The sequence below is a fragment of the Cavia porcellus genome, unplaced genomic scaffold (genome assembly GCF_034190915.1).
Source record: "Cavia porcellus strain 051 isolate PalLab524CR breed Dunkin Hartley unplaced genomic scaffold, mCavPor4.1 scaffold_3, whole genome shotgun sequence".
Lineage (NCBI taxonomy): Eukaryota > Metazoa > Chordata > Mammalia > Rodentia > Caviidae > Cavia > Cavia porcellus.
In genome coordinates, this window is record NW_026947486.1 from 70112544 (window position 1) to 70130504 (window position 17961).

Sequence of the window (17961 nt, forward strand, 5' to 3'; positions counted from 1 at the left end):
TAGTCCTAAGGAACTTCAAATTGTAAAAATACAATTAAGGCAATGTATTTGGTCTAAATTACCTAGAAATTTGGAATTTGTTTCTTTAAGTAGAGCTAGAGTTTCTTTAATCAGAGCTAGGACTTTTATTCACATTCTTTTATGGTCAATCCTTCTCCAAGCCCTCCAATGGTTATATAGTAGATTTCAGAGTTTTATGTCTTCCTAGAATCTAACAGTCACACTAGTATTTCATGTAAATTTGCTAGTGTTAATTATAAGTGCTTTACAGAAAGAAATCAAAGCTTATGCCACGTGCATGACATACTATAAATTCTGGTGGGGCTACAGAAGTTCTGAATTCCAAACTGAACTGGGAGGATAGCTGTGAAAAAATAAGGCACATTGACAAATACATTGTCTTAGAATTCTAAAAGAAAACAAAATAGAAGTTGAATGAAACAAAATATGGACTGGAGATGTGGAAGTAAATTTTTAGAAAATCAAGTTAAGAAACTGAGTAACTAAATGATATAAAAGCTTACTCAAAAATTTTTTTCTGTGAGCTGAGACTAAAGGATATTAGTTGAGTTAATAAAGTAAATGTCTATAAGAAATTTTCATCAAGGAAGGGCTACTGATGTTATTGGAGAACAGAATAGCACTGTAGTTGGGAACACAGGTTTTGGAGTTTAAGACAGAATCAGGTTCAAAATCAGATGCTATCATATATTAGATGCCACTAGGCAAGTTATTTAACCTCTCCAAGCCCTGGTTTTTCCCCAAATAATAAAAGTAAAATACTTTCAACCTCACACAGTTCTTGAAAAGATTAAATGAGGAAAATTACATAAAATACTAAAGACAATTCCAATACACACATACACACACATACATTCACAAAATTGAAGTTATTATTATCATTAGATTGTATTACTAAATAATATTTCGAAACAAGAAAACCTAAGGTAAGAATATTTTAAGTTTTTCTTTGAGCTTCTGTAATACATTGTTACTCCTGCTCTTTTGATTTTGAAAACCTCTAAGGGTTTTGTTCATCTTATGGAAACATGCCAAAAACTTGACCCGAGGCAGTAACTTTAGAGTCTTTATATTATGCAGTGATTATTTAATTACAGAATTCCTTGAAACTGTATGCTTCTTAATATAAAACTAAAATAAATAAATTTATATACTTTATGGATACTTTCTACTGTGGAAAATGTATTGACAGCCTCAGCAGTGTAAGGAGACCTGTGTTCTGTTTCTAGTTCCAATATCATAGCATAAATTGTTGGGGGCAACCAAAAGATCTAGTACAGAGCTGGCTCTCAGAATCTCCAGGTTCCATGACCCAGACAACTCCCAAAGTCTAAAGCAGGCAGCGAGAGAAGTTTTGATGCCAGCAGCTTCAAAAGTTTCAATAATACAGGATCAGTCACAATTGCTATGGGTGAGTGGATAGAAGTCAATTTTCAACCTGTACAGCTTAACACTCCTAAACTTCTAAAGACTCAGCCATTATTCAGAGGGCAAGTTTAACCACTGCTGGTTAATGTGGCTTTCTATAAAGAATAAAGTGCTAACTACAGGCAATCTTTGACTTCTGGCATTTCAGCTAACACTATGTGATAAGTGGAGTCCTAGCAGTGAGTTTCAAAGTGTTTGAAAATGAAATGAGTACTTAACTGGTATTGAGTTTCAAATCAACAGAGGTAATCACATAGAAGGCAGATTCTCATTTCTTGGGAGATCTTAAGGCAGACTCAAATATTTAATGGGGTGAACAAGATGACTTCTATTTCTGTGGTTCCATGGTGAGCATCAATTCATGTTGTGTTTCTTCAATCACTTGTAGACAGAATAACAAGAGATCTGGCTCAGTCTAACTCCAAATGGCCTTAAACTACCTCTCTATCATCAGCATCAGCAACTCTTAATGGCTCAAGTATACTGGTAGCAAAGAAAAGGTCACAAAGCTGACACAAGAAGACAGGGAAGAGAACAGGAATGGCTGCTGGGATCAAGTAAAACTGCCACAAAGCAATGAGTCTGGTTTTTGTTTATTTGCTTTGAAGTAGCTAGGTAAACTATTGGTGAGAACAATTTCAAAAGGAAGAGATGAGCATATAAAGTTAATAATTATAATCCAGTGGGTTAAATGTCATAATAGAAACTTGGCTAAGTGCTATGGGAATACAGAGACTGACCAATTTTGCTGGGGAGTATCAAGGAAATTTCATAATAGAAGTAACAAACAAGCTGAGTCTTGAAGGATGAGTAGAAGGTGACTCGGCGGGTGGAAATTGGGTGAGGCATGGATGCAGAGGAAAAAAGTGTTCAAAGCCAGAGAGCCATGAAAGAATATATTGAGAAAGTGATGAATGATTGTGCATGTATGGATTATGAGGTTAGGGCCTCATATACCACACTTCTCAAGAAGAATGGGCCTTGCTCTATGGTTACTGGGAGTAATAATAGCTCCTTTAAACTGGAGAATGACACAAATTTATAGCAACAAAGATAACTCTGTTGAGTTATGTAAAAGAAGAGAAGTAGGTAAACCAGTAAACCAGAATGAGAACCTGGGCTTGGAGGGTGGCAGTGAGACTGGAAAAGAAGGAATGGATTCAAGAGATACATGGAGGGTAGAACCAACCAGAAATATCAACTGACACCATTATGTTCACAGTCAATTTTAAATATGTTTGCATTTTAAAAAGGGTTATATAAACAGAAGCAAGGTGATGATGGATTGTAGAATCACTGATTTATCTTCTGATAATGCTTGTTTCTTTTCATATTATTAAAATGTCTTAACTCTACGTGTGTCCAAGAAAAAGAACAATTGAAATTGTGAATACTTTAAATTTCATTTCTTGGCTACTCTTACTTCTTAGATCCTTTCTGAAGTAGAAATATATGTCAATACCATATATATGTATTCTCGCAACAAACCTATCACATTGACATCAGGCCTATTTTAAAGATGAGAAAACCAACACTCAGTAAAAATTCATTAGCTTTTTAAAGATCATAAAGCTAAGAATTAGGGGTTCCAGCAGTAGATACCAGGTATGGCTGATTCTAAATCCCATGTTATTTCTACTGCCTCTGGACTTAAAAAGTAAGTACCAAAAAATGTTATGTAGGGGCCAGGGATTTAGCTCAGTGGCATAAGAGCTTGTCTGGCAAGCATGAGGTCAGAAGTTCAATCCCCAGTACCAAAACAACCTTATGTAAAAACTGGGGATTTAGTTCTGTGGCATAAGCGCCTGCCTGGGAAGTGCAAGGTCATGAGTTCAATCCCCAGCACCAAAAACAACAACAACAACAACAACAAACCTTATGTAAAATTAGAAAGCAAGTATTACATACAAAAATGGCTGCATCATTGTAATGTTATAAGACATTTGAATAGAAATCTGAAGGAAGTGAAGGAGCCAAGATAATGGTCATCTTGGAGTGATGGATATCTGAGAGACTGTTCCAAGTAGAGAAAATAGAATTTGCAAAGGCCCTGAGGAAGGAATCACACTTGGTGTGTTCAAAAGAAAACAAAGAAGCTAGCATGACTAAATCCAAATGAGTGAATTGAGATCACAAAAAAATGGTAGAATATGAGGAGAGAGGCAGGGGCAAACACAATAGGGTGGCATTGTAGAACATTAATCTACTCTATGTGAAATACACATTTTGTAATGATTTTTGCTTTTACTCTAGACAAAAAGGGTAGACAAAGCAAGGTTTTTGTCACAAATATAAGGATTAATACCATCTGGGCAGAACTTAAGGGTTGTGCCCATGTTGGTTAACATAGTCAGTGTGCTGCTTTGAATATTATAATAAAATCTGTGAAGCAGAAGATGCAAAAGCATAGAAGGGTGTATTCTCTTAGACAGCAGACCCACTTGGGTAAGCTGATACATGAGGCAAAGGAATATCTCAGTATATCACAGATGAGAATTTTAAAATGCAGCCTTTTAGAGAACAAAGTTTTAAAAAGGTTGATTATTTTTTGTGAAACATATTTACTAACCTATAATTTAACAATCATCCTTTTATCGCTGAAATATTGAAGAGCTGCTTTAGCTGAAATCTAGTATTGTCCTCGCTCACTCTCATTCCTAGCTACAACTCTTTATCAGAGAGTAGAAACTCAGGAATGGGAAATTATAAGCGATTCCTTCAGGGTGCTCTGAGGCTAGGTTTCCACCAGAAATCTCCTCTTGGCTTCATCCTTTACAAGCCTGTTGAAACACAAAGTGTTTTCTTGTTTCTACTTCTATTCCAAAGAGGTTTTTACCCACTATCACTCTGGTTCTCTTTAGAGAGCTTTTGAAAATAAATTAACATTTTAAATATTCTAATTTTTATAGATTCAAGGCAATGATTATTCAACTATTATCAGTTATTTATGAGAAAGCTCAATTTGGGGTTCTCCAAATATAGCAGGCTTCGAATGCTGAGATGATGCTGCAGCTTGCTTTCAGTACTCAGTCACACACTTTCAGGCCCACTGTATCAGCCCATTTGGGTCTACAGTACATTCTGGTATATAGCAAAACAAAGAAAACTGGCCCAAATGGGGATTGAACCCATAAATCTATCAAGCAGTGCAGAGTTGATTACTACTTTTCATACATCAAAGCTCTATTTATTTCATTTTATGAATGCTTCCTTAGACTACTTATTTCTACAGAACTAGGCAACAAAAGGTTATCTCAGGAGAATGCTTTAGGTTAAAAGCAACTGAAGTACTCAAAAAAGGTTCTCTTCACTGTCATTCCCAGTGAAATAGCTATCGTTGGAACCTTTTGAATCAGATTTCTGGAAGATATAATGCAATCCTGAAGGAAGTTCTATATAGATAGCAACAGGGAACTGAATACTGAGTGATTCTTTACAATTAAAGCTTCTGAAGGATTTATTTTTATGGCCTTTTCTAAGCACTTGAATGATTAAATTTTTTAAATAGGGGTTAAAAATGAAGATAACATGCTAAAATACTTTGAATGATGAGCTGATAGTTTTCATATTTACATTCACAGGATAATTATTGAGCTAAGATTGTAAAATTAATAAAACTAAGCTTTCTTTTTTATTTTTAATAGTTTTATTTAAAAATTTATTGAAGGTAGGAAGGAAGCAGGCTTTGCAGAGCCAAGCAGGAAAACAAGTTCACCCTACAGTATGAAGATGGCCCACTATGCAAGAGATAACACAGTGGCCTAAAAATGAGTTTTCTGAACATAAGACAAATACTAAGTGTACTTTATGAATCCAAATAGTAAGAATCTGAGGCAGGAGGATTGCTATAAGTTTGAGGGCAGCCTGAGCTATTTAGTTCATGATCAGCCTGAACTACACAGTGAGACCCTAAAAAAAAACCCCAAAATATACAAATATATTCTCACTTTTATATTTTAAACATTCTGAACAGTGTACCTTGCATACTGGATATCAACAAAAATTAGAGCTCTTTTCTCTGCAATATGTTTTCCATATTTACAATTACCAGCAACATTGTCCACCAGAAGTGGTAAAACATATTATTTGTACAATATTCTAGACAGTAATAGTTAATTTGAGTTTACATTAGTATAACCAGCTTATTCTCCCAAAACACTAACACAAAAATCTATTTTCGTTTTTATTCAAGTCCTAATAATTAAAAACACTTCACACATTTATGAGTGTTTATCATGTAGATGTTCAGACAAAATAAATATATTTTTAAATGACTACAGTATAATTCTAGGCTAAATCTAATAGAAAAACTTCATACAAAATTTGTGTCCTAATTCAGATTCTTTTTGGTCTTTTGTGTAAAGAAATGAAGACTAATTTAGGCAATGATTCTCAGGAAAGGAAGTTGATACAAATTTTTATACTAAAAAATGTAAATTCACTTTGTAGGATAAGAAGAAAGTGGAATATAAACTATTAATTTTCTTCTTTCTTCAAGCATTAAGGCTATAATCTGACAGTTCTAGGCAAGGTTTTGTAGATTGTGTATGTATTAAATGTGTTTGTGTGTATGCACACGCACTTTTAACAGTCTATTTCAGTGGACTTTTTCTCCCAGCAACAAGTTCATTTTCCTCCATAAAATGTCACTAACCTCTCAAAATATCCATCATTTATTGTATATGTTTACTTTGCTGATAATAATTTAAACATGCCCTTGTAATTTTGACCTTTATTCCCCCTGTAGGATAAAAACAAACCAAAAAGTGGTATACAATGTTTTGCTTTTATATACAATAAACTAGGGGTGAACAAAATGATAAAGTTCATAAATATATTTTAGCTTTTATTATAGATGTAGAGTATACGTGTTCATCTAGTATCAGCTCCTTTGTCTTTTAGGCAAAAAAATCACGTTGTATTTAAGACTATCTTTTTATAACTTTTTATCTCTATTATATTATAAACTCCTTAAGAAAAAATGTAAGTCAGATTTGCAGGAAAAACCATTTAAAGTTGATTAAGGAGGGTTTTCAGCCTCCTACATGTATAGATTATAGGCACATGCTAAGAAAGTAAGTTTCTTACAATTTCCCTACCAAACTCAAGAACAAACGGCCCTGCCATCTTTAAAGCCCATTTTCAGCATCACTCAGATTTTTATAGATGACCTTTTCTGCCCAAAGGTATTATGCCTGTGGCTCTTATAGTAGCAGAGGCATTCCAGTTGAAGAGAATCTGAAGATCCGAAAGATATGATACAGAATTAGAATCTGATAAACACATTACAATTAATTCTTGTGGCAGTATTTATATAGGCCTAGACAATTTTCTATAATTCAAGAGCTGCCTATTACTCAACTTGGGAATGGTATCTCATTTCAGTTTTGTCTTTCCACATTGTGCTAGCCATTTTTTGGGCCACATCTCTGCACATTAGCAGAGATGAGTTAAGTAGTGCATTAAGTTTGCAACTAAAATGAAAATACCAGATTTCTACAGATAAGTATTTTCAATAAGCTTTCCTATGGATAACACTAAAAGTACATAACAATCTAGGTTCTGACTTGTACCTTAAATACTTATAAAATCTGATACATAAAAACCTGAAATTTCTCATTTGGTAGTCCGTAAAATGAAATTATCAAATTAGGTATATTTTAGGACCAAAGTCATTCTCCTTTCTGTAAAAGGCCATCAAATGTTAACTATAATTAAGTTAATTAATTTTGCTTTGTGGTTCTGATAGATCTAATTTATTTCCCCCAAAAAAGCTCACTATAACCAGGAGTCCTGTCACTAACACTTGCCATAAATAGTCTGTCTTTACCATCTTGAAATAAGCTTCCATGCCAGTAAGATACAGTCAGAAATGACTCATACACAGCTTTTCTTTTCATAAGAAAAATCAATCTGGGTGATGCTACCATAAGAATTAGTATCATATGAGAGAAAGGAAGAACTTGTTTGATCTAATTATTCAAAATGAGCCAAGTGTAGTTACCTAAAATAATCAAGGATACGAATTAGCAAGTAACGGTCTACCCTGAGGGGACAAATATAATTATGCTGCTTACAATGGTTTTAAATTCATACAGCTCTAGAAAAAAATGCCAAATTATGTCTCTATAATATAAAATCATATTCAGTTTACAATGTACTTAATCATTTAGAAGTACTCAACAGAGTTAGGACCTTGGAAAGTAACAAATTAGGTTTGTTAGCTATTTTCAGTAACTCCAACAACCTACTAGAAAGGCAGCATCTGCAATGTGCAATTTCTTTCTTTCCCTGTCTCTCCCTTTCTATTTCTGTATTACACACACACACACACAGGAGTCACTGAGGAGTCCACAGATGGATAAGTGAATAAGCAAACTCTCAATCTCAATCTCAATCTGGATCTCCTTGCTTCCTCCTCTCTTCCTCACCCCGTGGCTACTGTGTAGCCTTCAAAAAGGAAAGAAATTGACACATACTACCTTAGGGATGAGGCTTGAAAACATTATGCTACATGAGATAAGAATTATATAATGACAAATACAGACTTGGAGTAGTCCAATTCATAAAGACAGAAAGTAGAATGGTGGTTGTCAGGGGCTAGGAAAGTTGAACAGGGTATTCTTTATTTAATAGTCATAGAGATTCAGTTGAAGAAGATGCCAAAGTTCTGGAGATGGATGATGGTGATGGCTGTATAGCAGTATGAATGTGCTTAAGGCCATAGAACTAGCTATACATTTAGAAATGTCTAGAACAGTAGAGTAAAATTCTGAAAACTAAATATTAGTTCATCTAATCACAGATTAAGAAAAGGAGTAACATAATATCCTAATATTACTAAAAAACACTTGAACCTAGAGAGTCTTTAATTTCATGGTTTTTTGTTTTGCTTTTCTTCATCTTTTAAACTCTCAACCTCCTAAGTTTATTTGATTCAATTTATTCATGTTGTGTATTATAGGTTTTATGAAGGGAAGACTAGACTCCAAGAATCACCAATTGTTATGTTCAGAAGATCTATATTCCTCTTGAAGTCTAGGCTACACAGTAAAAAAATATAATTACATATCATATAGAAGTTATTTTTATAATAAGCATTATCCTGTTATACAGTATTAATCCAAATCAACTTTGTTCTGACTAATCTAGGCTATGCTGAATTATATTACCAAATATGGATTTTTTCAATTTTAACTAATGTTCTAAAATTTCACTTGTAACTCCTAAGTAGAATTTGTGAACAATTATTGGCCCATGCTTCATCAAATTTATAATAATCCACTTCCAAGCTTACTATTTTCATGATGAGGCTACAAAACATACATTATACGAATTTTTCTATTTTGCCTTACTATTTATAAAGTCTTATCTCAGTCTAAAGTAACACAATGTTTCAATTAGGGAGAGCATACAGCTTGACTGTGACAATGTTGTGATACATAGCAGTGAAGAACATGAACTCTGTAGTCACAGGGTCCAGGACTGAATCCTGGTTCTACCACTATTTAGAGGTATGAGTGAGTAAATTACTTAATTTATTTAATCTCAGTTTCTTCATTTTACAATTGAGTCTATTTAATGGTATTGTGAGAACTGTGCAGATAAAACTCATCAATGTTTGACATAAAATGAATTATTTAATGCTAGCATTTAAAAATAGTCATAGCAACTAACATAGAAATAAGTTCAATGTTGAAGTGAAAAATTTTATACTGAAATGTCTTAAAATGAACCCACAGATTGTAACTAAAAAATAAATCTATGAAAGACAAATTATATTTTATAACATTCACTTTATTTTGTTCATGTCTTGACTTTTAATATCCTTTTAAAGTGATATGAAACCAAACAAAAATAAAGAGTAAAGCTAGGTATGTGTATGAAAGTGTGTGTATATACACATTCCTCTTCAATGTGCTATGTACAATTTAAGGAAGTTGTATAGGAAATGAAAAAAAAAACAGTTGAAAACTAAGTAGAAGGAGTCACAGACAATAAGGATAACAAAGTATACAAATGTAGGCAAATTTCCAAGTTTGGCTATTTGAACAATTCACTACTGTTAGAAAAAAATACTGTAATTCTGGCAGATATCCTAAAGGATAAATTCACAGATCCAGAAAAGTTAGATAGTCTTATCACTTCTTATCAATGTAGGCAAGAGAATTTTTTTTTAACAAAACCATACTGCTACCAGTTATTACTACTAAAGATTTCTAAAGTACATGTTATTTGATAATGAGATTTCTGCCACTATTTCCCTAGAAAGCATAAAGGGTTTCTATGGTATCGAATATATGTATTTTTACTACACAAACATGAAGTAAACTCCAAACTTAATAACAGACCTGTGGTTCCAAAAATGTATTCCTTGGAACACTAATGACATAAGACTGGAGTAAGAGAAAAAAGAGGGAACTGTAGTCAAATAGACTGATGTCAGGAAAACACTGCATTCTATATCTACAGTACTAGGGATTCACAACACTACTAACATAACAGGTTCTGAGTAGTTCTGCAATGAACATAGCTGTTTGCATATTTTAATCCATATTTCAGAATGTTACTTGGCCATACAATTCTTTCTTTAGGCAATGCCAAGAATCCAGTACCCATCAGAACAATTTTTCCCCTTTGGGAAGTACACAATAAATTTCCTATCATTATTTATTAGATGAGTAATTTCATATTTATCTAACCCAATAAGACAGTCACTGGCAGAATTTGCTGAAGAATGAGTCCACTGCATTCCACGTCAAACAAATTCTAACATACCTAGGCTAGCATTTATACTCTCTTTGAAAAGTTGTGGTTATTTCCAGGATATGCATTTTGACCCATTACAGCCTGTATGTTATTTAATCGATTGCAAACACCCCATTTCCAACACATGAGAAAAGTTAAAAATAAATGTTACCCATCTAAAACATTGTTTTTTTTTCCCTGAGTTTCACTACAGTATGAGAAAAAACGCGTAACTGTAAACTACTACATACCTTCAAATGTGAAATTACTTAATTCAGTTATAGTATTTTATTAGCTGGTACAATAAGCCTGTATTTATTCAATTCTACAGTAAAATAATGAATATTTCATAACAATCCTGCAGCAAAGTGGTGATTATTTTATTTTCCTAACAGTGGCCTAACAGCTTTACTAAGTATATAGAACAAAATACTATAATTTCTATTGTATCTATGAAAGTTAAAACTTGTCCCAAGTACCAATAATCAGGAAAAACCAATTTCTGGTTGGGTGAGCACTGTACATATTACAACCATAAAAGCTGTGTCAGATAACCACACTAAAACATGAACAAAAATAGGAAATTCTTTTACTAACACCTTATTATTTAAGGAATTTTATTATGTGAAATAATTTTGGAATACAATTTTCTAGAAAGCTGAACTTGAACAAAATTCTGATGGCACTCCTGATAGCTTGAGTTTAGAATTAAGAACAAAGTCTTAACAAGTATAATGAGGTACTCATTACTTTAGCCTTATGTTAGATGAAACAAAATAAGCACTACCATTAATTTGCTGTAAAGTGTGAATGTGAATGATTATGCTGCCAGGCTGTGACATCACTTTCTTCTTAGGTTCTCCCTTAAATTTCAAAAGTATATTTTTAAAACTGTAACAAAATGTGTAAGATGAAAGAGACATGAACTATTTTTAAAAGTTCTGAAAGAGAAAAAATAATGATGGCTATGAAGAAAACACCATATTTTGGTAGCCCTTGAAAATTCGGTCACTGATTTTCAAGTAATACAGTATAACTTGGCCATTAGAAGAAAGAAACACTTCAAAATATCTATTGCAAAATACCAATAATCACAATGTTTTGTATTATAACATATTAATAACATTTTACAAGTGATAAAGTATTTAGTCAAACAGAAAGAAACCCTGACATGAAAGGAGGCAAGAATGATGACAATTCAGTAAAGAAAAAGGAGTTCAAATATCAGGCTCAAGTTTTGCAATCTTTTTCTTTAATGCACAAGCAGAGGTAACAAAAATTAGTCTTCACCTGGTAAGTGTGTACTCCCTGAGTCCTGAATGCAAATTCATGGCAGAAAAAGTACCTATGCATCCACGCAATCTTTTGTCTCGACCAATCTTCCACGTTACAAACAGTGGGCTGTAATGGAAGATAAAAAAAGGGTAAATTAATCAGTTCAACTCAAGCAAGTATATTTATTGAGTATTTACTGTGCACTCAATTAGATGTCTGAGACATAAAGATGAAAAGGCAAGCCCTCAAGGGGCTCAAGGTCTACCTATATAGGATTTTATTTTGCAAAACTTAGATGTTGTATTGAGTATGCCCTATTATGAAGCACCACAATAAATATTTTAACAAATTATTTCTGTTAAAATTCATTAATAAATTTAAGAGGTCGATGCCAACATTCTTATTTAAAAATTAAGTAGTTCCATAATTCATACATAATGACATTGGTATTCAAATCTGGGCAATGTTGCCTATAGAGCCTCATGGACTCTATCATGGACTACCGCTGGATTCATCACTTAAACTACAATTTCCTGATAGATTTATAAATGTAACTTAGAAAATTTGGGGGGGGGAATCAAGAACTTCAATTGTAGTTTTAAATGAAGTTTAATACAGTATCTACTTAGAATCTGCAGCAAACCAATGATACTACAATTAATGGTTAAGTCCAAAAAAGAACTGTTGTAATTAAAAGCAACACATGTCAGTTTTTATAAAATAAAGTAATTTATACAACTTAGGTCATTTTATGAAAATATAAAGAAACCAAAGTTCAGCCTATATTAACATGAGTATAATACTGATATACTGTAATACATTTCTTCTTTCTATATATTTTAAAATTGGGAGAAATACAATGTCATATATTTCTTATATTGCACTGGTGAGTTAGAGAACATTCTTTAAAATATCCTTTAGTTAATCATCAGCGGTTGCATGAAAAGATATTTCATTCAAACAGTTCAATCATCCACCTCAAACATTTAAATTATGCCAAGTTCTGACAGCAAAAATGATAAACACGTTTCCAATTGAATCATGTATACGAATCAGGGAGCAATACTAAGAGTTACTTTCTTCCAAGAGCCAAATGAAAAAGGATAACTGAAGTATAAGATGACAGTGAGCATGGGGAGGATAATGGGAACTGATTAAAGTATGCTATGCACAGATACATTCTGCCCAAATGAAACTCGTCAATCTGCACAACCAACATACATTAATAAAAATGGGGGAAATTGACATTCAGGAGCTAGATAACATGCACTAAATGTATGTTATAGCTTGTGTCTAGATGTCCCCCCAAAGCCTCATATGATGACTGGACTTAAGCGTGTGTGATGCTGAGATCAAGGATGTGTGATTACTAAATTAGTCCACTGGGTCCAAGGATATAGCTCAACATCAAAGTGCCTGCCTGGCAAGCATGAGGTTCTGAGTTTGATTCCCAGTACAAAAAGTTAGCCCACTGATTGGTTTGTCATATTTCTGGGATGGATAATGGGAAGGCCCTCCCTGGGTGTGAGTGCTACTTGCCTGGACAGTACATAAGATCAGAAATAGGGCTGCTCTGGCCACTTGTCACTCGTTGCTTGCTGCTTTGCTACTTTGCAGCTGCCTGTCTACCATGAACTGTTTCTCCTCTGCAATGGCCCTCTAATATGCCATCTTACCTTGGATCCAGCAACTATGAACTGCAACCCCTACAAACTGTGAATTTCAATAAACCTCTGCTCTTTTAACCTTGGGTTTCAGGTAGTTTGTTTTAGCAACAAGAAAAGTAATTAAGACAAAGTACTAAATTAAAAAGCAAAAGGTAATGGCCAGGTTTTCTGCTATTTCATATGTATTAAATAAATACATATGATGCTGTATGGGAGATCCATGGAAAATTTTCTCTAATTGCATAACTAGCAGTTGACTACAAGAATTAGATAAGATTACTTTCTAATCAATTCTTTCGTTACACAAAAAATATCCTAAAGTTTACATGTTATCTTTAAACATGAATTTTACTTCTTCATTTTTTATTCTCTGACATAGTAGAAATGATGTTAGTAACCATTTTTATGGATATTAAGATATCAATCCTCACTCATTACAACCATATACAGTATCTCTATGGAGGCACATACATTGGCAGCTTAGGCATCTACAGAATAAAGTTAATCACAATATAAAATATATAGTTTGTTTACTACATATACAAAATAGCTCTTTAAAATACCATGATAGCTTTTCAACATGGAACTATGTCATGTATTGTCTTTCTAAATGATCTAGGTGAGAAATGCACAAATGTGAGTGAATTTATTTCCTATCAAAAAACTAAAAATGAGGTCACTTCAAAGTAGCTTGCCTTCAATTCCCTTATTTATGCCACTAACATATGTATGTGTATCTGTATGGTGCTTAATTATATAACTTTATCTGCTTAAGTAAGTATTCTAAATATACAAGATTCATAGAAAAATATTCAAACTGGACATTATACTATGGATATGTTGGAGGGTATTCAAAGACATGGTGGGGAAATTACATATCATTTCTTATAATACTATGCTATCAGTGATGACAAAATGATTAATTCAGGACTTGGGTGAAAGAGGATAAATTTGCATTTGTGCAAGGCAGTGTACAGAGCACAGGCACTTCCAAATAAGGAAGAGCATGAAGATCTAAAAGCGAATAGCATATTTATGGACCGAGAACTAACCTAATAGTCTTAATAAGCTTCCCATAGTGTTGTCTAGATTTAGCATTCTTTGAATTTTAGGTACTATTGAATATGTGGTTCTTAAGGGCCCTCATAAGTGGTAAAACAAAAGCACATGCTCTGTACTCTCCCTGCTCCTCATTTGTCCCAGGCAACTTCCATTTTGGGAGTTGAATCTGGGAAAGTATCCATGTTGAGGATGACTGCAGCCCTACTGTGTTTAGGACAAATGCCTAACAGAGAGAAGAAATCAGACTTTTAGTATACAGAATAAAACTATTTCTCAAGAATCTGGACCTCATTTGCAATACTCATCCAAAATCTCTTGTGAAAACACATACGTGGAATTAAAAATAACTAAAATGTGTAAAAGCAACATGGAACAGGGAACATAATTCAGGAAACTAAGCATTTTAAAGTAGACTGAAATAGAATAAACACCACTAAGTACTACAGATTGCATTTTGTGTGATGACTACTTTGTACAGGGCAATGACTACAGGAACATTCAAAATATATTATCTAAAAATAGCAGCAAAATTTTTTCCTCACCCAGCACCCTCGAAAGGAACAGGCAATTTCATTCTTAAATGTGCTATTAAAACATGTATGAGTTCCCAAAAGGGCTTAAGTAAGACAGCAGCATAATCAGAGACAGATCAAAGTAGAATAAGAGTGTGTGAGTCTGTTGAGATGAACTGCTCAATGATAAGAAAATTTTAAAAAATGCATAGAAGAGAAAGACGAACTGTTTCTAAAAAATGCTTTCATCATGTGGTTTGAAGCCACCTACAAACATAGAAAAAATACTACAAAGTAGAATGGGCTCAGTGAGAGGAAGCTGCAGCAGGATTGCCAAGAGTTCAAGGCCAGCCTCGGCTACATGGTAAGTTCAATGCCAGCCTGAAATATATAGTGAGACCTTATCTCAAAAAAAAAAAAAAAAAAAAAAAAACCAAAAATGAGATGAAATATTAATGGAAATGTTTGAGGGTTACTAGATACAGTTTTTTTTAAAAAAAGGAATTATCGTACTTTTGAACATCTTTTAACACTATATTATACGAAAAATTTGAAGATATATTCCCATTTTTCCTGTCTATAAACAGACAAAAAGAGGAGGAGACCTCCTAATCTAGTTCAATTCTCTCTGCCTGTGCCAACTGACAATCTATTATATTAGGGAAATAGTGACTCTGAGGAAAATACAGTGGTATGGAATCAGCAATAGTACATTCATGTAATGTAAATCTATGACTGTCTTCTGATATTCTTCCATTAATATAAGCCAAAACAAATGATAAATATATTTGTGTGGAAAGGGTAGTTATATAAGACAATGACAAGAGTATTTAATTTAAAATATTGTATCTTAAATCCTATTTTTCCTGCTATACTAAGGCAAAACTGGAAGTAAAAAATATAATTTTAGGCCAATTTGAAAGCTGATTCTGGAAATTTTCTGTTCCTTAAGATGAGATTTGTAAGTAGTTACACTGACAAAATAAAATCAAACCCTACCAATACAATAATTTATTATAACAGAGGTACTCAACAAGGTTATTTATTTTGAAAGTAGACACAGGAAAAGAGACAGGCCCTGTAGTTTGATTCTATTTTTCTTCCATCAGTAACAAGTGCTTCTCAAATGTACTTGGGTTCTTTTGCAACCTACCTCAAAAATTCAACTATATGACTCATAACATCCAAGTAAATTTAATAACATAATTCTCCAGAAGCAATTGTCTTTTCTACCACCAGGTTAAAACTTTTATTTCCTACTTTTAAAAAAAGAAACTAAGTATTTTATTTTCAAACATATAAATAAGTTAAATCTATTAAAATCTACCTTCTATGGCTAAGCCTTGTATTAGCATAGTCTGCCACACAAAATACTATAGACTAGATGTCTTAAAGAGCAAAAACATATTTACTAATACTTCTGGGGGTTACAAAGTTTAAGAACAATGTTATGACCAAGATAATGACATGGTTCCCTTCCTGGCTTCCAAAAGGCCACTTGGTGTTCACATGGCCTTTCCTGTGAGCATGTGGGGAAGAAACAATCCTGTTTCTTCTTATAAAGACATACTATCAGATCAGTGACCCATCTTTACAAGCTTACCCTTATTTCCATATAGGCTCTATGTCCAACTATAGTCACTTTGGGTGTTAGCACGTGAACATACAAATGTAGGGGGGGGCACAAAATTTAGTACACAGTTTACAGTTTGTAATACAGTGTATATAACAAAATCATTTGCTTGAAAGAGCTTTAGGAGAGGATCCTTCTCTTTTCTATCTTAAAAGTGATAAAAAATAAAGTGATCTGAGAACGGTAAGTGCAGCCACTAACTCCATTAGTGTTAGAACTTGTCATGTTCCACAAATTTTACTAATACAGATATTTCCTCCTACAAGAAAAAAAAAACTGAGTGTAAATCTGTCTTCCAAGAAACAAGGCCAGAGAACAGGTAAATTCTATATTACACAATGTAAGCAAGCATAAGGAGAGAGAGAGAGAGAGAGAGAGAGAGAGAGAGAGAGAGAGAGAGAGAGAAGGAAGGAGAGAGAATGCAGAAGGAAGGAGAAGAAGGAGAAGAGGGAGAGAGGAAGAGGGAGAAAAGAGAAAAAGAGAGAGGGAGACAAGAGAGACAGGCAGAGGGAGGGAGGGACAGACAGACAGATGGATCAAGACACATTATAAATGCTGAATAAGTCTACAGATACCAGTCCCAAGTTACAAATTCCTACATCATTTCCATTAGAAGCCTACAATTTTACTTTTGATGGCTTAAGTCTTATCACCACCCTTGTGACTTCCTGTCAGCCTTGTCACTTTATTGTACCCTATCATCCAGCCAGCTTTCATCAAATTCTGGTCTTGTATGTACTGTCTAAAAATGTCCTTCAAATCAACATTTCCACTTACCACTGGTTAACAACTATTCAGCGAGGCATGGTATTTGATTATTTGATTAGGCGATTATATTATGGAATGAATAAAGCTTAAATTTTCCAAATAATTTGTAATTCAAAGTAACAAGAAAGAAGACTGGGAAAGAGTGGTCAATCTTGGAGAATCAGGGTGAAAAAGGTTAAGATTCACTTTCTCCTATGTGCCAAACTTTTATTGTAGATGAAGAAAATACACTAAATAACCACTGTAGCTTTGTACACAATTCTCCCTCCAAAGGCTTTGTAAATAGCCTGCACCCATCCCTGAAATCAGGAAACTAAGGAGATCCTGCTTAAACAACATAGATTAGTATAGGTTGGAATATTACATTTTTATCCCCAATTTTATAAATCTAATTTAACTAGTAAATGCCAGAGGAAGGGAGACAGACCTAAATCTAACATCACTGAGAAGGCTGATTTTTTTTAATGAAGGGTAATCACCACTGACATGTAACCACTCGAATCACAAGCATATTTTGGAGGATTAGCATGATTATGCCAATTTTTGAATTGAAAGAACCATTCCTTCCTCTTCGGTAAGATTAAATCAACAATTTTCAGCACATTTAAGAAAAACTCATTCTCAGATTTGATATGGTAAGATTGTATAATTATTTTTGTTTTTTAGAACTTTAAGTTAGAGATATGTCAACTAGACTGGAAAAACTATGATTATTTTTAATACATTTTTTACTAATTTATGATTTAGTGTCATATTTAATAATGTGTCATATTTTAAGGATGAAATAGCTGTATTTTATTTTACTACCAGGAACATACCAGGAATCTTTATTACTTGAAGTCTAACT

At 33.4% G+C, this 17961-nt stretch overlaps 1 protein-coding gene across 1 annotated transcript in view; it reads right to left on the reverse strand.

Annotated features, from left to right (window-relative positions):
* Ammecr1 (AMMECR nuclear protein 1) overlaps positions 1–17961 on the reverse strand; it is a 121991-nt gene that overhangs the window by 44483 nt on the left and 59547 nt on the right. The window contains exon 2 of the mRNA XM_003467575.5: positions 11488–11598. Within this exon, the coding sequence (XP_003467623.1) occupies positions 11488–11598 (111 nt within the window). The remainder of the gene's footprint in view (positions 1–11487; positions 11599–17961) is intronic.